Genomic DNA, 22111 nt, shown 5'->3' on the forward strand with positions numbered 1-22111 from the left:
GTTAAATAACAGAGCTATTATCATATAATAAGTAATATCTGGACTCTGATTTGAATTTCAAGTATGTTCAGTTACTCTAATGAGTCGCCAGCCCTCCAGGGACTGTAAAGAATAAATGTATTTGATCCAACTTACTCCGGCGATGAACACACACATTTACAGTCTGGTGCACGGGAAACAGTACATTTTGATTCACTACAAGTTTATCATCCCCCACATGAGCATTTATTTGTTTTAATAATCCCATTCTCTTTACCTGAATCATTGGCCCGCCTCCATCTTTGAACTCCACATACTACCAGTCTGCATTGTAACCCCCCCAACTACCACCCTTCCGCCTTGCCCAGTGCCTTGAGTGCCTCCATTAAAAATCAGTGACAGCTGTGACTATATTTAACTAATTCATGAACACACTGCCCCCCCTCCTCCTGAGGCAAACCCGGACCCTTTTTCCCCGTCTTGTTCTTTTTCGCGGCCTCTGTTTATTTGTTTGTGTCTCTTCCTCACCCTAGGGGTCGCACCAGAGGGAGGGTTGTTGTGGATGAGGAGGACAGCATGGATGGGACTGAGATAACAGAGTCCATAGGCCCTCAGGACACAGGTGAGACATTGCAATCCTCTCTTTTGATCCATTATGTACACGGTGGTTACGTTGGGGAGGGATCTAAGACTTGAACTTGCACATCCATGCAGCCTCATGCAGACACCGTTTCAAAAGGCTATTTCAGGTAGGAGATGAGTCTCCCTCTCCTGGAGAAGGATGGGTGAGAGCTTTTTCTTGGCACCCCGTGCTTCTACTTCAGGGCTATAATTGAAAGGGTTTAGCTTGAGCTGTGAAGCTGCAGTGGGTGTGTATTTTTTTTTTCCTCCCCTTACTGCTTCCATCTCTCCTCCTGCTCTGAGATTGGCATTGAGGTGCAGTGGGAAAGAGCCCTAGGCTAATGCCCTCTAAAAGCTTTTTAAAATCCCATCAGTCTCTCCAGACCCATTTATGTGCTTTTTTATGTGTGTACATCACATCACGTGACCATGCCTCCCATTCTCATACATCTTAGTGCTGCCCTGTTGCTGTGCCAGAGATATTGGGGAAAGAAATGCTGCTAGTTGCTAGCTTTACCTTTTTTGTTAGACGTACACATCAGTTTCAGCCTCAGACCTCAGAAAAGCCACCAGACTGACCTAATATTATATCTGCATATCTGTCGTTTGAAAAGGTTAAGCTGTGGGTTTAAAATCTTCTGTGTTAATCTTATGGATAACCCTTGCTTTGTGTCACAGTGTAACTTTAATGTTGTATGCAAAGCACTTTGAAAACATTTAAATATATTTGAAATTATTGATTATCTTTTTATCTTGATGTGTTAATTATAATACTTTCATTAGCTGGACAGGACATCAACTAAAATCCAAGAATTTATCTAACTTTATTGTTTCAAAACAGTCTTTTTTATGGAGAAAGATTATCAATATTTACATTTTTTTCAATTAATGTTTTGTCTAAATGATGTAACTTTTTTTTAATTTCCACGGCACATCCTGAAAAATCAATCAAATTTGATCTGTTGCAAACCACATAGTTAAACACATGCTTATCTAACACTGTAGCATAGTAACATATTAGATGCTTATTATATTGTTCAATATTCTGAAACAAAGGCATTATATGACACTCATATCCCGAAGACTCTTCCACAGACGCATTAGTAGGTAATGAGCTTGAATTTGTCCTTGTGTAATACCGTTGGACGACGCTGAATCATTGCGGTGTTAGCCTAATTACAGCTCAATGAAATGTTAATAAAAATTCTGCATCGCCCAAAGTGTCAGTGAGAGGTACTTTTGGGAGTTGTTTTGTATGATTAGCCCAGTGGATTGAGATGGTTTTTTTAATCATTTGGATCAAAAGCATGATAGTAACACACTTGCGTTTTTGTTGTATTTCAAGCATGCTTTAACATTAATAGTAAACCTCACTTCTTTTTCATTTCGTCATCTGTGATTCTTGTTTTTTTTTCCTCACCTGCCGCCATTGTTAGTCCTATTCTGTATAGGAGCTTGATGTTCCCAGTGGATTTACTGTAATCACTGCTTGAGCATATGGCCCCCATATATTTTACCATCCATCTCACTAATAAAGGCTGTGTTTTTGACCTGAAGGAAACTGACTAGAATGCAATCAACCTGCCCTATGACAGCCTGAACCTGTCAGAAGCTGCATGCTAAATGTACAGTCATAATTGGTAATTAATTAAAGCGCTCTAATAGCATTGAGGTCAATGTTAAACGGCCTGCTTTGAAGGGATTCAATGCTTAGTCATTTCTTACTGACAGCTGATGTTTTTTTTTTTTTACTATCAGAAACACCAATCCGGCCAGTGGAAACTGTGGAAGTGGTGGCCAGTGAGTTGCCAGAGGAGGACAAGCCGTCTTCCCCTCTGGCCCAGAGCCCTCCAGCCGAGAATTCAGCAGGACCATCTGTCCCAGCGAGTAGGGAAGTCAAAAGCAGGTTAGAAACACTCAACTTCCTCTGAACCATAACTGACTGAGAGATATATGATGTATAAAAAAAATTGTGTTTATATAAATGTGTACATGTAAGCATAATTATGCAATTGTGCATTTGTGTGTGGCAATGTGACATGCTGTTTGCCTTGCTGTGTACACATGCATGGATGAATGGAAATCAGCTGGTAGAGGCAACACTCTCTTCCCAGGTGCCACTCCGTTAAAGGTTGTAATCAATCTTCTGGCCTGTCTGTGCTATCGATGTTAGTGATGGAGGGCAGGCTAGCACCGTCTCCAGGGATCTTATTAACAAGGCCATCTCATCCCCTAAAAATGTGATAAATATTTACTTCCTGTTTTATTTCTCAACTTTCCTGGTCCTTGCTGCTATTCCCTCCCTTTTTTATGTTTCTTTACCACTGGTCTCGTAAACGCCTTTCTCACTTGCAATCTGCAACACTCCCTGCAATCTGAAACACTCCCATTTCCAATTATTCTTGTATGCTGATAGTTTTTGTTTTAAATGTTTTCCCAGAAAGTAGAATTTACTGCTTAATGTGGTTAAAATGTTGTTAAAAGCAACGCTGTGTTGTGTTTCTAAGAAGTAAAAATGTCTATTTGCACTCGAGGTTTACAGTTTATGGTGCATGTGATAACGGATGTAGCCTACTACGGTGCTTAATTAACTTTTTGCAAGGTCAGTGCAAAGGTGTGAGCTGGTGCAACTTCATGCCGGGTGGCACGAGTGATGCGAGGGAAAATTTGCATGAAGTTGTGTCTCGAAAGCTTTTCATCACTGAGATTCTGGATTTCATAAATGGTTCATTTCATGAGTGGATGTGCAGACAGTGCGCGTGTGCGTGTGCGTGTGCGTGTGCGCGTGTGCGCGTGTGCGTGTGTGTGTGTGTGTGTGTGTGTGTGTGTGTGTGTGTGTGTGTGTGTGTGTGTGTGTGTGTGTGTGTGTGTGTGTGTGTGTGTGTGTGTGTGTGCGCACCGCCACACAAATGTGTTTTATACTTTTATACTGGTAAGTATGTTGCTGCCCAGACAGTTCCATTGCCAGAAGATGAAGGCCTTAATTCATGGTGACATGCGTGGCACTGTATTAAGTCACAGTAGGTGTGTATATATAATTAAACACTCCCCCCCTACCACCCATTTTCTTTGTTTCAGCGAGCATCTCTGTGCCTTCTGTTACTGCGGTGGCCGTAGCCTGCTGGGTCAGGGGGATCTGCAAGTATTCAGCATCACGCCTCAGTTTGAAGCACTCTTCAGCCACAAGGGTGGAGGAGGCTCGACGAGTGAAAACAGCGATGGCGATAAAACCACTCAGCCAAAAATGGCCGGAGAGACCACCTCAGGACAGAGGGAAAAGACGAAGTAAGTGGCCTGCATGACACTGTCATCACAAATGCTTTGGCTGTGTTGGTAAGGATAGCTAAGTCGCCTGTAATGGATCCCCTGTAGTGAGCTTACCTTTTACCCTTTCCCTGGAAAGCAGTAATGATAGACATCGGATTATCCTGGTGAAAGAAAGCAAGGGTGGTGGTTAATGAATGACCATGCATTCATATTTACCTACACACTAATTCATACACACAGCAACACACAGGCCTCACAAGCTAAAGAGCCCCTCTCAGTTAGCAGGTTGTGTTGTTATTCTACATTAAAAGGTGAAATTATCACAGTCAGTGTCCCCAGGGATCCCACATCAGGTGTAGGGTGTACATGAGCCTTGTGTGTATGTGTGTGTGTGTGTGTGTGTTACATATTTGCACACTGTTCCAACAAAAGACCCTCTTCCGACCCTTTTGGACAGCAGCCTAATTTGTTTTGGTCCTTTGGAACCCCTTTTGGGCGTCTCTCTGGGTTCCCAGTGACGTACTGGGCAGCGGGACCAGTGTGGGTCTGGCTGCATGCCAAGCCAACCAGTAGCTGTTGTGTTGCTGCTGTGTGATTGGTCATCGAGGCCAGTCCTCTGTTGTGCCACACAGAGGCACAGGAGGGAGCTCAGGGCAGGAGGAGAAATTATATATTGATTTGCTGGAGAGGCAGAGGTGGTGGACAAAGGGCAGAGCTGTGGAAATGGGAGGAGGTGGGAGAAGATCATTTCATAATTGGTGATGAAACTTTGGCTGTGAACAATAAGCTGTCATGGGTGTTTGTCACAAGTGTGCAATCACGCTTCTAGAAACCAGTCTCTTGATTTTGGCCGTTGGTTTGTTTACTGGAACTAAGGTCCTTTTTAAATGCTAATGCTCCCTCTCCACATTTTCCGCATGCTATGCAGCTCACTAGTTCAAGCCAGGGACTTGGGGAAACGCATCCTTTTCAACAGATTTCATGAGACAGAACAGCCAGCCTCTTGTGCACACGCCAAACAAGATGGCCCTCTTCCTCCTCCTCCTCCTCCTCCTCCTCCTCCTCCTCCTCCCCTCCCTCCTCCCCCACAGCTTTTTATTTGCTCTCTAACATTTTCCCCCAGCTCATTCTCTCTTCATCTCTGCTTTTGTAAAAACTGCACATCGTCCTCTACCTTAATGTCTCTACTCTCAATTTATTCCTAAATTGACTCAGGCTGTCCTCCTCTTAAAAAAAAAAAAAAAAAAAAAAAAAAAAATCCCATTGCCAACCAGCTTTCTTTGCAAACCACTTCCTTTGTTGCAGTGGGTCTGAAAGCTGCGAGGAAGAACCTGACCCAGCCAGTCGATTTTGGGATGAACTTTCTCATGTCGGCCTTCCACAAGATCTTAAGGTCCAGTCTCTCTTCGAGTCAGGTAAGACCATTACACTAAACATTTGATCCTTTTAGGAATTATCTCAGCACTTTGAATGGAGATTGGACATTAATTCATTCATGAATGCATTATCTGTAGAAGCTCAATACGTTGATGCAGAATCTTCACCAGATATTAATTAGATTCTAACCTTTAAGTTATGATCACATTTCAGGGCTATGCTGGGCACATCAGAGTTGTGCCTTGTGGTCCGAAGGTGTTTGTGAGGGCGAGGGACAATCTCTGCTTAATGTGGACAGAGCCATTGACTCAGGGAGCACAAAGGTGAGTCATGGGAGAAGATCTGTGGACTAATAGGTGTTAAGAGCATCTTAATGTGTTGGGGCAGCAGTCGGCGACTGCTTCAGTGAGGCACAGCAAAGCTGATGGATCAGACTGGCTGGTAAAGGTCGGCCCGGCACCGTGGATCTTTCAGCTGTGAAATGGAAAAGGTCACGCCACTCAACAGGGCTGAGCCATCATGGCAGCTTAGCTCCTATAGCAGTGGCACAGCTCACAGCTCTCTGATTGTGTTTAAGCCCATTGGTTGTGTAGCCCATCAGCGAGTCTTGCACTTGATTTCCAAAGTGGATATTAGTGCACACTCGTAGAACTGAGAGGAATAGCTTGTGAATGGATGAATCCAATGATCATGGGGGTTTAAACGGTGGTCTTCTCTAAGATAAGAAACCAGATGACTGTCAATCCAAAGAGACATTAAAGGATTAAGCACTATTTATTTATTTTTTTACATAAAGTAAGTCATTCATAGAAAATACCGTGGACATGTTTTAGAGTTTGTTGTTTCCATCCTTGGAATGAATTGATTTGTTGCCGATGAAGACATTTTTGACATATTTTTTTCTCTCTCTCTCTGTCTCTCGGTCTCTCTCTCCCCGTCTCTGCAGCACTGTGCATACTGTAAGCGCCTTGGAGCATCCGTTAAGTGCTGTGCTGAAGGATGTGCTCAACTCTACCATTTCCCCTGTGCGGGGGCAGCTGGGACCTTTCAGGATATCAGGAGTCTCTCGCTCCTCTGCCCAGAACACATTGAACTGGCCATTCACAAATGTATGTTGAGTAGTATTGAATTCATGCAGATATGGCAAAAATATGTACTTAAGTGAAAATGAGAAACTTGAAGAAATTACATTGTATCAACTGTAATATCTGACTTAAATCCTGTTTCTTTGATTTTTCTTGCCCTCAGTTGTAGATGATGTAAATTGCGCGCTATGTGATAGCCCGGGGGACCTACTGGACCAGCTCTTCTGCACCAGTTGCGGTCAGCATTACCATGGGATGTGCCTGGACATGGCCGTGACCCCTCTAAGGAGGGCAGGTTGGCAGTGCCCAGAGTGCAAAATCTGCCAGACATGCAAGTGAGTCACCTTCCCATCTGCCTATAGTTACGCTTTCCAAGACTAAATGTTTTGGCTCTCTCTGTCTTTTCTGCTACTTTTAGTTTGTGCTAATTTTCATCTTTAGCTACCAGGCATGGTTGTTATTGCTGGTTTGTTTACCTCTGTGGTTTGTGAGGAGCCAACTGTACGTTGTACCCTGAAGCACACTCTTGTATCTTCTGACCTTATTTAAACAGCCCCGTTGCTCTGCTAGCAACCAGGCCTGTTTGCCTTAGGTGAACATTGTCCATCGAGTCCATTCCGTACAAAGAAACCCAAGTTATTTAATTTTTAATCCTTTTCTCATTGCCTGTGCATTACATATTTTAATTTGGATGTTATACATATCCTAAATCTCACCTGTATTTATAAAATTTTAAATAATTTAAATACATTGTTGTGTTGGCCAGGAACAGATCATTTGCGTTTACATCAAGCCATTCTTAAGGCGGGTTAATGGTGTGGCCATTTTTTTCTACGAGTAAAAACAAATTTGCATATTTTTCAAAAAGGTTTTTTTTTTGGCAGTGGCGATAAAGCAACACACATATTTTTGGAACAAGATCAATATTTCAGAGCTATCACACTGCAAATAAAGGCATGAGCCAATCAAGTTGTTTGGAGCACGTCGAGTTGCGCCAATATTTATAAAACAAGAACTCTGAGGCTCCGTAGTTCAAGATGGCAAAATGTATTACTACTTTCAACCTTAACAAATATTCTTACCTTTTGCGATAAAAGCCCTAGACATTTATTATACATATCCTTATTTCACATTTCCATGTCGTTTATTCTTCACGCCTCCGGTGTGTAAAGTCCTTTACTCATTGCCAGCCTTACAATTAGAGGTGTAGTGCCCCCACACATTGACTCACAAATACACGCCCAGAGCTACTGTGTATCAGCTGGGATAATATTGTAGGATGGCATCGTTTCTGCAGGAGCAAGCAGTAATGATGTATTAAAACCTTCAGAATACATCATTGCACTTACCATTGTGATGCACAACAATCAAATAACCTTTATTCAATTCTGTAAATGAGCTACATTGCCACCTTTCAGCGACTATAAAAACATTTCACTGCTGACTAGTGGACAGATACACAGATGAACACTTAATAACTTGCACACATAACCTCAGTGTCAGCTGGCGGAGATAATAAAGAGGAAAAGGTGACTCTGGATCAACCGTGTGACAACATAAAAGGCTGTGTAGTCATGAAGAGCTGCTCAATGTATCGATATTGTGATATGAGACTAGATGTCGTCTTAGAGTTTCATAATATTGTGTAAATATTTTATGAAAGAACCACTGGTCAACCCTACAACATTGTCAGAATATCTATATCAAGGTATCTGGTCAAAAAATATCATGATATTCATTTCATACAACCTTCTCTCTCTCTCTCGCCCTCTCGTACGTAGGAACCCAGGAGAGGATACTAAAATGCTGGTGTGTGACATGTGTGACAAAGGCTACCATACCTTCTGTCTGCAACCTGCTATAGACTCTCTTCCCACCAACGGCTGGAGATGTAAGGTAGGAACGTCCTCTTATAATGCTGGCTGTATTTAAGACTATAAAGTAAGATTTATTCTAGCCGATAAAAAACTATAATAAAGCTTTTTTTTTTTTTTTACCATTGAAGTGCCAACACAATATCTCCACTGTGTGTTGCTATTAATATATTTAATGGGAAAATAGTCAAGATATGAAACTTTGCTCTGGCACCCATACAACCCATGGGAGTATGACTTTTTGGTGGTTTGTGTTTGCACTGCCGCTTGGTTACGAAACAACTCACACGACTGATCTTTTAAAGGCTTCAGTTCATCCTCAGTGCTGTAAGATAACGGCGTGTGTGTATGAGTGTACATGCCTGTGAATGTTGATCACACGCATCACTCAGTTAGCCCCCGCCCGCTAAACTCCAGCAGCGCTTGTCGCTCACACGGCTGGTTCACACACCAGCCAGTTCTCTGCAGCGGTCGGAGGAGGCTGCGGCAATAGAGGCAGCAGGTATTGAAAGACCTTCACACTTTGCATCTCTATCTGACTCAGCACGGGAGGAACAAAACCCACGCACACATACCACCACCACCACCAACCCCCTGTCCCCACTCGGGTGGCAGTTCTGTTCTGACTGAAGTAGAAATCGATGGAGACTTAGTCATTGTTCTTGTTTCAAGGCTCCGTCATGTTCCTCTCGTCATGTATGAGCTTTGACAAAACGCTTACTCATGACTAACTAGTTTACTGACCTGCAAAGTCACTGTGTTGCTAAGAGAAAAGTAAGTTCCTGTGCACTTTTGTCTTAAGGAGAATATTTGGAAAGAATAATGGCTATATATAATCTCCATTTATTCCATTAAATTCTTACCGTACCATATCTCAATGAGATTGCTTTAGTGTTGAGTATCTAACAAACCTGACCCAATATTTCGTTTTTTTTATTCGATTTTTGGATTCAGAATATAGCTGCATAGAGATTATTTATTGGAAAGTAGCTTTGCTTTATAATGTCCAACATTCTATTATGTTTAAAAGCTGAAGAAGTTTAACAATACCCAAGATTTCCTTGAATTTTTCACTGTCCTGATAATGTTTTGTGTTTGAGAAGAAATGCCTGTACAGTTGTAGCATGGAGGAAAATAAAATATATATAAAAAAAAAAAATGGAATGGAATTGAATAGCTGATACAAATCCATTTAAAGTATTCCCAAAAAAATAAAGACAAAGCAGGAAATGAAAAGTTCATAGATGCGGTCCATGTTTTGCTTATTGGCAACCTGCTTTGATTTCAAGTGTCAGCCATTTGTAACACTACTTGGCAGTATGTTGCTACCATGTGGGCAGAACCGGATTAATTCTAGGCCAATGTTTTAGAAGTTTTATTCTTTTTTTGGCATTTAGAGAAAAAAAAACGAATTTGTCTTAATGATCCAACTGACTAGAAAATTGCCTTGTAAATCCATTTAATCCTAAATATATTTATTTAACTTTTAAGTCATATTCCCCAGCTCTACCTCATAAATATTTGCTGGAAAAGAGTCAGTCTTTAAATATACTCAAATTGTCAGTGGGCTTGGACAGGCTCCATGCTTGTTTCCTATCCCAAGACTTAAGTGCCAAATCTTTATAGCAGAAGCTCTGTAATCAAACTGTATTGGATCTGAATAGCTTTCAAATGAACTGAAAGGGCCTCTTCTGCTCCTCAGAGCTGCAGAGTGTGCATCCAATGTGGAACACGAACCAGCGGGCAATGGCACCACACCAGCCTGCTGTGTGAGAACTGTGTCCAAAACCAGGACCCTGCCCTGTGCTGTTCTATGTGTGCCTGCATCCTGGACCCTGAGCATCAAAAAGACTTACTCTTCTGCCAGACTTGTAAGAGGTAAGAAACATTTCTCATAACGAGGTCAAATCCATCATTCTTGTTTTGGTTAGTTGGACTTCTGTTTTTCCTGTGGCCATTTTTATGTTCCTTTTGTACCATTTAAGAAAACCACCGTAATAAATATGTCACATTTTCAGGATTTAACAGAGATCCCTTTTGTTCAATCCCTTAAAATTCCATTGCACTCATTTCAGATGGCTACACCTGGAGTGTGAGCGTCAGAACTCAGGCCAAGCAGAAATCCACCCCAGAGAGGACTATGTTTGTTCCAACTGCAAGTCTCCTGCTGCAGAGCAGGCGCTACAGGCAGAGGATATGGACACCGGCCCAGAGCTCAGCCCTCCGCCAGTCTCCATGCACATAGACTCTGAGACTGGTCTACAGCTGGTTCAAAAGCACACAGACCTAGAACCTGGCACCCAGCAGCCTCCTGAAATGCACAATGACCCCAAACCGGAATTACTTGCTGTTCCATTGCACTCGGATCCAGAGCCTGTTCAGGCTACCGTCCAGGAGGAGAAGCTGGTCACGTCAGCCCAGAAGCCTGGTGGGTCTTTGTTCCAAAAAGGTTAGATCAACCACAGGCAGATAACTGCTCTGATCTCTTTCCCTTTTTTATCTTCAAATCTTGAAGTCTTTATTTTCCTCAATGCCCAAGCGTCCCTCCCGAGACTCTAATCAGCATATTAATCATGTCTTGTTATCCCAAGGAATGTAACTCCTCTTGATGATACAAAATCAGACACACAAGTGCCAGGTTATATGATTTTGAAAATGAAAGGGAATCTTTGTAGTTGATTGATTCACTCAGCCTCTAGCCGTGCAGAAGCAGTTGAAAGTTTTGGCCACGCAACACGCGAAGTGGGCTGTTGTGGTAGTGCTGATGAAGTTTTGAAAGTCAGCAGTTGTTGCAGATGAAAGGATTGGGAGTTGTTTGGACCGAGACCAGAGAGAAGCACTCTGTCTTTTTATGTGGAGGATTTTCTTAAGGCCCCCCCCCATTTTCCAGATGGTCTCCTAGTAGCGGCAGATTAAAACGGCTCCCTTTCTCTTTTTAACTCTTGTGTTTTGAAAATTAGAAGTATTTTATTTCTCCCCCCGGGTCTTAGTGCTGCAACTTGGGCTGCATGTCTATGTAAATGAGAACCTGATGCTTGAGACATTAGAAAGGAAAATATATATATATATATTTTCCTTTTTAATGCATGGCTAAGTGAAACAACTTGAAGCAAAGATGGGCACTTGAGTTGACTGCTGACACTACTACAAATCAGCTTGACATTTGATTTGCAGTTTGTCCTTATTACACTCTAGAGAGACTTGTGAGGTTGTGATGGCACTGTGATCATGTCTCATGTTTGTCATATTGCTGTGTGCATGCTTGTAAAATCAAATCACAAAAGCTGTGTCAGTTATAAAGAGGCTTCAATGGGATTCAGACTGTAAGTGATGGCCATAAGATTCAGGGTTGGAGTTACATTCATATCCAAACAGTGATTTTCTCAAAGTGGGGTCTCTGGCACTCTATCAGGGGTTCATGAAATAATACGCTGTAAATCACAAAATTGTGCTGCATCATTAAAAAGTACATATCAACAGATGGAGATCATTTGCGGTAATAAAGCAAGTATGTGCCCATTACTCCAAACCCACGTTAGCTTTCGGCCAAGCGTCAGGTCAGAAACTCCAATATGATTGTGTCCCGCAGCCATAAGCTAATTATTTTTTAAGTTTAAGCACTTACCCAATGTCAGCTTAAGATGAGTATGTTTAAATATCTGGATTTATTGGGACCATGTCAGTCTTGTTACTGCTAATTTTCCCGAAAGCGTTTCAAGATCAATTACTTTAAAGTAGGCTATAAACGTTTAGTCCAAATGCAATTTGAATAAAATCACCACCTGTTTAAAGGTGTATAAGTGGTATTAACCTTCAATAATATTACAGATGTCCCTGCTGTGGGACTAATAAATGATTATCCCATTTTACTTTTACATGATTCAAATTGAAAACGGCCTTCTGTTTATCATTATGAAACGGGTCTGGAGGTTGAAGAGTATTATAATACAGTTGGTTTCAGTGGTGATAGTACAAATGGTTTTAAGCATATGCCTAATCGGTTATGATCAAGAGGGAGTCCTTGGGAAATTTCGTCTCCTATAAGGCGTTGCTTGTCCTAAAACAGTCACTAAATAGGATTTAATCTACAGTGAAATGTCTCCTAGCGACATGACTCGTTTTAGGGGGACATATAAGCTTATCTAGCTAGCTTATCTAGTAGAAGAAGCACCATTTTTGGTCCCAGCATCTCAGCTTCACCATGGTGAACACTTTAAACTCTGTGATGCTGGTATCTGCCCGTATGAAGCTCAGCGCTGAAATCTCCGCTCCACGCTGAGTTCTGCCAGCAGCGGAGTGGAGTATCAGGCAAATTATCGGTGAGCTGGGGATGCCAGTGGTAGCTACTCTGCCCACTCTTCTGTCTAGACTGCAGACTTCACTGGCAGGATAGAATGGAGAGGAGGAGCGTGATGATGATGATTTTAGATCCCCCCCGTCTGCAAACCTGCCTTGGAGCTACGCTGGCTCATTCATGACTCCTCACACAGCTTGCTCCTTGCGCTGCGTACACATGTGCTCTCGTGTTTTACTAGCTCTTTTTATTTGGTCGTGAACTGCTTCATCGTTTAGATTTAGTGGACAAGGTGATGCTTCCCCCTATGTGGGTTTAAAGACCTGTAGAGAGATCTCTTTATTGATTTAAGAGAAACTTTTGGATGGTTTTGTTAAAGCACCTAAAAGTCAGACTCAACCGTGTTTTTAAAACACGTCATAAAGCTGTCTTCCCCCTGGGAGATATTGTTTGCAGTGTATTTAATTAAATGTAGGAGAAATCAATTATTTAATGCAACGCAATGCTTTGTTGATGGAAGTCTATAATCGATTATTCTTTTTTTTATTATTATTTTTGGGGCAATCTTTGCAGAATGTATATAAGTAATGTAGCACATCAACTGTATCATACAAGTAGAAATTGGTTTGAAAGATTTGAAGGGAAAATTCTCGTATTTAAATCCAAAATAGAAATGCATCGTGATGCATCGATAACCGTTTAATAATCGAATCGTGACCCTCTGAATAGACTCATGATGTGTCTGATGATTCCCATCACTATATTTGATATTCCTACCATCAATAAGAGAAGGACATTTATTTTAATAATGCATTGAAATTTGCAGATTTTTTTTACATTTTGTTATATGAAATCATGAATTCCCTGCCAACCCCACGCACACGTAGTGTAATTAAAGCCGTTAACCAGAGCTGTTTATCACCTGCCAGCATTCTCCACCACTCATGCCGTTGGATCCATTCTGTGACCGCCAGTGAGATTTATTAATCAAAGCCTTGTATTTATCTCAACCATCACCTTATTCACTGTAGGAGATATAGGAAGCGGGGTGTTAATATGAATGAGGACGTGTGTTCGGCTTGGTCAATAGTAGAAGGCTGGAGATGGTTGGAGGCCCATCTCCTAATTGACTTTCTGGCATCGGCACCGGATGAGCACCTGCAAGCTGCACAGTCATGAGCCCGGAGCACACAGACCCTGGGATGTTGGTTGTCATGGTTACTCCCTTCCCTGGCAGAGATGCCTAGCAGGTGCATGTGTGTGTGTCAGGATCAGTGTGACATGGGAACTTGTGGATTGAAATGGTGGGTGCCCCGTTAAGACTAGGCTATCTGTACGGTCAGAGGCTGTCTGGCAGAATTTTGGCTCAATGTGTGGATGCCTGATAGCCAGGAATGACTAGTTCTATTCATACCAGACTAGTCAAATGCATTGATGTCTTTTAATACAAAACCAAAAGGAGAGAGGAAATGCTACCAAACCAAATAGAACGGGAGGGTAGGAAACACCAGGAAGTGTATTAAAGGCTTGTCTTTCTCTGCATTGTGACTGCTTGTTACTCGAAAGCCACTCCTCTTCATGCATGTCACATCCTTTTTAAGGCTATTGCAACAATGGACTCAAGCAGAGAAAATGTTTGTTTTTTTACTTACACCATAATACAATTTAATTGTCCATTTATTGGCTCGAAAGGTAATTGATTATCTGCAACACCGTGTTTCAGTGGCTTAACTAAAGGGAGAAGAGTTTCCTCGACTTAGATATGCCCGCCGTTGTATATTCTTGTTGGTTTTACCGTAATAGGTTGATGCACAAAAAAATATCTCTGTTCTCTCATCAGTTTGACTGCCAGGCATCCAAGCCCAACATTTCCCTATGGTGCACTTCCTTTGTTTGTGTGTGTGTGTGTGTGTGTGTGTGTGTGTGTGTTAACACTCCCCAGACCCTTAGTTCGCTCTATTAATGAACAAATATCTTTTGGATATGATCTTCTTGATAAAGAATCTTGTCTCTTTTAGAAGTCTCGGTGGGAGAAGACGTTGAGAAGCAGGTTAATGAACCATCTGTCAACGAAATCAATCTAGGTTTGTAACTGCAGTCTCATCTGCATTTTTGGAATATTGATTTAATTCAATGCTGTCAAGTTTGTGTAAACAAGATTTACATTCTCTATGGTTGTATCTTTCTTCATCTGTTAATGTGCTTGATGTCACGCCGTCCAAATATGTTCTTCTGACCGCTGTCTGTTTCCTCCCACAGAAACGAAACCAGCAGCGAGAGCCGAGCTTACAACTACAGAGAGTCCTGCGTCGTCGGCGACTCCCAGCCAGGAGTCTGAGTCTTTTCCAGCCCAGCTCTCTACGGAGGCACTACAGACACAGGATACCACGTTACAAATCAAACCAGCAAAGACAGAGGCCTGCCCCGAGCAGGGCACGGCCGACCCCAGCACAAAGGATTTTAAGGCCATCATCTCAACCACCAAAGAACCAAGTACTGCATCAGTACCTTTCACGGACCAACCAATGGAAGTCTCACTACCCCGGCCTTCGAGTATGGATGTAGTCAGGGCTTCACTCCTGGAAACCGCTCCAGAAGAACTTAACACGGAGAGGATGGAGGGTATTTTTCACAGGAACCTGGCGGAGACTGTTAAGCCCTCATCCTCTTCTACATCAGAGGAGATGTACATTTCACCGGAGAGCAAGCCCAATCTGTCATTTCCCCACCTGCCTTCAGAGGAGAAACCACTCAAGACATCGGTGGAAAGGTTGGCCGACATGGTTACCTCTCCTTGCCACTCCTCCCCTCTTGGCCGAGGGACATCTCCCAGAGAACTAACTCAGTCCCAGATCCTACCGTCACTGGGTGACCACAGCAGCGTGATGCCCACCACCACCCTCATACCACTCACCCCTAAGATTGGAATGGGAAAGCCAGCCATCACCAAGAGGAAGTTTTCTCCTGGGAGACCGCGAGTGAAGCAGGTAGGAACCTGGATATCAGTGTTGCAGAAGACCTCCGGTTTGTTTTTGTCTCATTCTCGGGCTGGGACAGCGAATAAGGCAGAACGAGCCAAAGTAATACCTTTTTGGAGTGAAGGCTGATAATTGGTGCTCATACTCTGCATTCTCCTAAATTATCTGTGGTTACGTTTTGTTAATGCTCTGCTCTGTGAAAGCAGATTCGTTTTTTTTCTTTCTTTTTTTTTTTAAGGTGGCACTGGGTTGGTTGAAGCAGCTTAAACGGTTCTGTTTTTATTTTATTTTTTTCTCATTCAAATACTTTACAGTACAGTATGCAAGCAGAGTACGACAGCGTGGTGAATGATGGTATCTCACCTCCCAGTGCCCTCTAACTAGTCATGAGGCGCATGAGCATGTGAAGTCGCAGTGTTCATGCTCTTATGTTTATTTCTATATTCTATAATAGCTAAAACGCCTTTTCCTCAGAGTCCTCGCCATGTCCCACCTCAGTGGCGTTTTCATGAGTCACTCTGTTCATCATGTGTCCACGTTACAAACATGCGCCACCATTATTGTCCCATTGAGGGTGAGCATTCATCAAGTCACAAATTTCAGTGATCATTACCATTATTACCATGTCATGGTTATCTACCATCAACTGCAGTGGGTCACTTGTGACTGTAGGGGGGGGGGGACGATTTGAATCCCCTAATATTAGTGTCCCAGTGTCGTTAAGAAAAATGGATTATAATAGAGACACCGAATGTAGACTCTCTCAGACAAATAATTATAGCAATAGAAACACCCCCGTGGCTGTAATATATTATGAATGATGCTGGTGAGGGTGGATTAATTTAGTCTGCAAAATGTGTTTTTTTTCCCCTGGATATATCTCATCTCTTAAATAAACATTATATGGCACAAACTAATTTATTACACAAGGCCTGGGGAAATCTATTCCAGAAATGTGAATGTTGCTCCTCTTTAGTTCAGCTTGCTTTTTGTCTGATGCGCTCATGTGCTGCCATGCTGACGCAACTCCCCATGTTTTGTCAACAAGCCAAACATGTTGTCATGACGAGAGGTTGCGGGGCCTCTTTCTTGCTGTATGGGGCCACGGCGCCCGGGCAAATGATGCTGTGTGAAATGCAACTAACGCTCCAGTTTTGCCTTTACAAAGAGTCTATTCGAAACATGCCTCTTTAACCCATATGCATGAACACTCTAATGATTGGCTTTAATGCAGACTATAACCTAATAACTTATTCTGTTCATAATATGGCAGCACCGATGCTTTCTAATACCGTAGGCCTGCATAGATGGATGTGTATCGAGTCGTTTCCCCAAATGGCTACATTCAAAGCTCACCACATCTCTCTAACATCTTTCTTTGTATGTTTTTGTTTCTTCGCTGGCTTTGTTTTTAAGTTGCTGCATTTTGTCGCCCTCCTCCCTCTCTCTCACTCTCTCACCCATCTCCCCCCTCCCCTCCCCCTTACCTTAGGGTGCATGGAGCCCCCATAGCAGTGTGAGCTCCCCCTTGTCCTGGTCGCCAGACCAGTCAGAGGGGTGGGACGTCTCAAAGACCAGGCAGTCCTCTGGCAGCCCCGGCTGGAGCATCAGAGTGGTAAATACTGTGGCTCACCAGAGACGGCAGGGCAGCAGCTGCCCTCCGTTAGCCCTCTGTTTACCGTGGTGACGCACATCCCCCCCCTGAGTGTTCCTGAACATCACTGGGATGTATATCGTAGCCTACTCTTCATAATTACCGCCACCTCACAGTGAGAAGGGGGGATTCAAAGACCAATGACTGAGCTCAAGTGAAACCAAAATATTTGGCTATATTGAAAATGGCTTTTGTTGGCTTTGCCATTGAATTGAGAGATCACGGGTATGGTGCAATACGACCTTCCACAGTCTAACTAGTTGGCTGATCACTTTAACTTATGTATGAATGTGTCCCATTTCCTCTTTGTCAGCCACGCTCCGCTGTGCTCTCCTCTGCGTCGTATGTGGACACGTTCAGGTTTTTTTTTTTTCTTCTTCTTCTTTGAGTTTGACTGTGAGAAGTCTGTGGAGGTGGTTGCCATGGTGACAATCATTACTCCTGGCAAGGCTGGGTGAGGGTTAATTTGTGTGCAGTGGCAAAGGTCCAGTACAGGTTAAATACCATTGATCAGTCTGTCTGTCAGTAGGCACAGTGGATAGGAGAGGCCCTCAGTTTGGGATCAGTGTGGGGTAACTGAGAAGGGATTTTGGGGGGGGGGGTGGCTGGAAGAGTCGACTTCAGTTTGACAGTCATAATTACACTGAGGCCCTCTTTCTGAAATGTGCCAAAGGAACAGTGTATCTCAGTAGTTTAGATGTCTTTTCTCACTTCTCTCTGAAATTCTAGTGTCCCTCTCAAATACCAGTAAATTCCACAAAAAGATGTTTTACTTGATGTTCAAATGTTACAGATTTCTAAGGAATCTGATGCAATATTTACACCCCTCAACATATCTTTTCAAAGCCGTAGCAATGTCAACATAAGAACTTCAATCGTTTATCTGGGCTGTACTTGCAGCGGCAGAATGGAGTAACACACCTCAGAAAGGACTTTACCTTGTTAGAACTGGCCGGTCAATGTTCTTCCTGTTGTTCAGTCCGTACAGTCAAGAATATATACAGACCTGGACGTGGTGAAAGTCTCCTTTAAATCCGTGTCTGTCAACTGAGCCATCTATCACTTTTCAGCACGTGCAAGAGAGAGAAACTTTTGCAAACGAGTGCTCGCGTCCGCTCATTTCAGGTCGTACGATGGCTGTATTCCCCCCTACAGTGTCTACATTCACCACTCGTACTGCACATTCTCTGATTTTTCTCTCTGCTCCACAGGGTCGAGGCTCGGGCTTCCCTGGGAGGAGGAGGCCCAGAGGGGCTGGTCTGTCAGGTAGAGCTGGACGTGGCAGGGCCAGAGGCAAGAATGGAGTGAGTCCCGGCATGAACCCCGGGGTATGTGCTGTCGCCTGGGTGACATCCTGACATCTTTGGCAAATATTGCTCTATATGCAAATCTGTGTTCGTTTTCCCCTCCAGCTCAAGGCATGGATGATGTATTGGAAGCAGCATTAATGTTAATGACAGAGTTAACTGTTTGCTAATTTAATTTAATGGTAAAGGCTGCGTGTTACCTGAGGGCCATTTCCTTAATACCTCCAAGTGATGACTCAGCAGTTGTGAATTAAAGATAGTATTAGCTGATTGTAATTGTTCCCCTTTTACTATGTTTATCCTAAAATCATACTAAGTGTGATTAATGTGGATCCTGATGGTGGGAAATGATAATACTTCTTATGTCCTCACACTGTGTTGTGGTTTTGCACACTTTCTTCCCTGATGTGTAGATCACCATGATAGAAGCACCATACCCAGTCAAGGATGAGGAGGAGAACGCCATGCATAACACAGTGGTCATATTCTCCAGCAATGACAGTTTCACGCTAAAACAGGTATTTGTGCATTTCATTTTGCCGATGTATTTCTTTTTTTTGTGTCCTCTCCCGTGAATTCATCCATGCACTTAGATGACCTGACATTAAATCCGTGCTCAAAGACCTCTCTCCCTCTGGAGGTTATTAATCCTTTAGGAGGTTCTGCCAACTGCCTGCAGGAAATGCTGGCGATTATGTAACATGAGATCATATTGAAACTTTGTTGTTTCTTAGATTCCGCCTTCAAAGTTCCCGTATTGAATTTAATTGTGTAACGATGGCTTGTCATTGAGGTTTCAGAGGCAGCTATGAAGTTAGCAGTGTGCGAAAGTAATTCAGACGTTAAAAATCCTGAATTGTCAGAGAATAACTACTCGTATAAAGCGCCATAGCGGTCGACCAATACAGCTTAGGTGCTGCTCATCAAGGCACCGATCCCTGAATGACACAACTGAAACCCATCAGTGCTTAAAAGGCTGTTCTGTCTCGCCCCTCAGATGTAAACGTCGCCAAAAATGGCTCACTCAATCATCCTAGTAAAAATAAATGTAGTTAAAGGCCAGTTTTCCAGAAGCATCCAGGGTTCAGTTAAGGTCTAATTTGAAAATGCCTTTTTGCACAGCTAGATTTGAGGATAGAGGTCCAGTGCACTGTTCTTATTGACATGCAGGTTTACAGATAAGAGACCATTCTCTATCATTCAGTATTAAAGATAACATGCAACAACACAAGTAGTGATTATTACGTTAGATTGTCAGTGTCTCGGTGAAATGCATTATCTTGTCTTACTTCCTTTTAGGACATGTGTGTGGTGTGTGGGAGTTTCGGCCTTGGTGCAGAGGGCCGTCTTCTGGCCTGTGCTCAATGTGGGCAGTGCTACCATCCATTCTGTGTTGGCATAAAGGTACATTTATTATTAAGCTTGCAAACCATAAACACTGTGAGTACACAGCAGAAAAAACACACCCTGTCTTTTAGCAGGTCTGCATATAAATATCTCATTGGTACTTTCACAGATCACCAAGGTGGTGCTGAGTAAAGGCTGGCGTTGTCTGGAGTGTACCGTGTGTGAGGCCTGTGGCCAGGCCACGGATCCCGGCCGCTTGCTACTGTGTGATGACTGTGACATCAGTTATCACACCTACTGTCTGGACCCGCCGTTGCAAAACGTGCCCAAGGACAGCTGGAAATGCAAATGGTGAGTGATGAAGTAATCATTAAGCTAGAATTGAATTGGTGTCAAGTTTCCTAAAAGCAAATGACAATTGAACACATCGATGAATCTGTTGTTTGTCGTTATAGTAAGCAGTTCGGGTAATTTACCACATTCCACCTCTTCCAAGATCAATAAATATCTCTTTTTAATGCCTCCCTCCCCATCTCAGTTTGAAAATCAGCCCAGAAATCTGCACTTTTCTAACTATAGCGAGGCATATTGAGTGAATATCTTCACCAAGAGGGAATCGACTCAAGAGATTCTTATTACAACTTACAAATGAACCAGAAATATTCATAACTCTATATTTGCAGCATGTGGACAGTGAAGTGAGTAGGCGGGGTGTTTTGCAGCACAGTTAATCTGCTTATGCTCTTTGAAGTAACCCGGGTTGAATGACCTCTGTCCTCCCTGTCTCCCTGCAGGTGTGTCTCCTGTACCCAGTGTGGCGCCACTACCCCAGGCCTAAGGTGTGAGTGGCAGAATAATTACACCCAGTGTGCCCCCTGTGCCAGCCTTGCAACATGCCCCATCTGCCTGGTGGACTACAGTGAAGGCACAGTAATTGTGCAGTGCCGCCAATGTGACAGGTGTGTATGTACAAAGCCTGTCTGCTCGGGATAACTGCTCTCTGGTTTGTTTTCTCTTTTTTTTTTTTACATAATTGCCCCATTTCTAAACTCGCTCTGTTATCCACAGATGGTTCCACGCGTCTTGTCAGGGTCTGCACTCAGACGAAGATGTAGAAAAAGCTGCAGACAGTAGCTTCGACTGCACAATGTGCCGAGCTTTCAAGACCACTAAAGGTAGGAGCGCCTTCTTTTACGTGTGCTTGTGCGTGCGCATCTGCTGTATGGTGAATAGACTCAACTATTGACACTTGATCCTCCTGTCTCCTTTTGTGTGTACTCTGCTGCTGCAGTTGTGACCAAGGCCATTGAGCCTGTAGTCATGACGCCGATTGTCACAAAGGCTAAAGAAATAGGTAAGTTCAGTAGCTTAAAAACCGATGGATTATAAATGATCCACAGAATGGTGACTTAGTTTAAACAGTATATGCTCATTCTAGCGCCAATTTTTATTGTATTTTATTGTTTTCAGATCTGTCGAGGACCTACACCCAGGATGGTGTTTGCTTGACAGAGTCGGGGCTTTGCCAACTCCAGAGCCTGTCTGCTACGGCGTCACGGCGCAGGAAACCCAAGCCGAAGCTGAAGCTGAAGATCATTAACCAGAACAGCGTGGCAGTGCTTCAGGCTCCTGTTGACGCCCTCTCAGAGCTCTCTCGTGATGAAGACATAGAGGACAACAGAGGTACTTGTCTCGTCGCACAAACGTCCTCAGTGTCCTTCAGTACAATCTTGGATTTGGACTCAGTTTTGGCATTTTTTTTTTTTCTTTTTATATGTGTATTTTTTCCTGCCGATTTTAAAGCTGCACTTAAAACGACTAAAGTCTATCCAATTGACCCTTAGCTAAGCTGTCAGAGCTCCCGTAGAGAGCACACTGTCTTTTACCAAACAAATATTATCCAATTTTTATACAAATAAAGTGTAAAAAATGTATTTTTTTTTAAAAGAAGCCACTTCATAGAGAGGCAGTTTGAAGGATTTATTCAGAATGTCAAACTGATTCAGCAGTGAAAACAGGTCAAAAAGCTGAAGATAGAAGCCAAGGCCTACAGATCGGAGTGTAAAAAGGAAGCATCACCTGGTGACCGAGACAGAAAACGGTGATTTTTAAGGAACTGAAAGCCTTTATTCAGTGTTTCAATGCTTAAAAGCAAAAGCAGCACATGTATACATGCAGTATACCTTCAGTAAGTAGTGTAGCATATAAGTTAGAGTTAATGAGTTCCTAGGTTTTGCGATAGAATCATACATTTTAGTCACTTTGGGGGGGGAAAGAGTTGGAAAAAATAACAACTGGCAATTTAAAAAAATACGTGTATGAAAAAGA

General features: G+C 42.9%; 1 protein-coding gene across 4 annotated transcripts in view; it reads left to right on the plus strand.

The window, feature by feature from the left end:
• Window positions 1-22111, plus strand: part of kmt2cb (lysine (K)-specific methyltransferase 2Cb) — a 60579-nt gene that overhangs the window by 11638 nt on the left and 26830 nt on the right. For 2 of the 4 annotated variants that reach the window (XM_084008155.1, XM_084008158.1), the window contains exons 3-23: window positions 513-601; window positions 2359-2506; window positions 3679-3885; window positions 5173-5282; window positions 5458-5567; window positions 6191-6353; window positions 6493-6664; window positions 8111-8225; window positions 9906-10081; window positions 10279-10652; window positions 14516-14581; window positions 14757-15484; window positions 16968-17090; window positions 18341-18457; window positions 18850-18954; window positions 19736-19840; window positions 19953-20134; window positions 20578-20742; window positions 20852-20958; window positions 21075-21137; window positions 21254-21466. In XM_084008155.1, the coding sequence (XP_083864281.1) occupies window positions 513-601; window positions 2359-2506; window positions 3679-3885; window positions 5173-5282; window positions 5458-5567; window positions 6191-6353; window positions 6493-6664; window positions 8111-8225; window positions 9906-10081; window positions 10279-10652; window positions 14516-14581; window positions 14757-15484; window positions 16968-17090; window positions 18341-18457; window positions 18850-18954; window positions 19736-19840; window positions 19953-20134; window positions 20578-20742; window positions 20852-20958; window positions 21075-21137; window positions 21254-21466 (3638 nt within the window). The remainder of the gene's footprint in view (window positions 1-512; window positions 602-2358; window positions 2507-3678; window positions 3886-5172; window positions 5283-5457; window positions 5568-6190; window positions 6354-6492; window positions 6665-8110; window positions 8226-9905; window positions 10082-10278; window positions 10653-14515; window positions 14582-14756; window positions 15485-16967; window positions 17091-18340; window positions 18458-18849; window positions 18955-19735; window positions 19841-19952; window positions 20135-20577; window positions 20743-20851; window positions 20959-21074; window positions 21138-21253; window positions 21467-22111) is intronic. The other 2 variants (XM_084008156.1, XM_084008157.1) reach the window with 2 other exon arrangements.

This window comes from Eutrigla gurnardus, assembly GCF_963514095.1.
Source record: "Eutrigla gurnardus genome assembly, chromosome: 4".
NCBI classification, from domain to species: domain Eukaryota; kingdom Metazoa; phylum Chordata; class Actinopteri; order Perciformes; family Triglidae; genus Eutrigla; species Eutrigla gurnardus.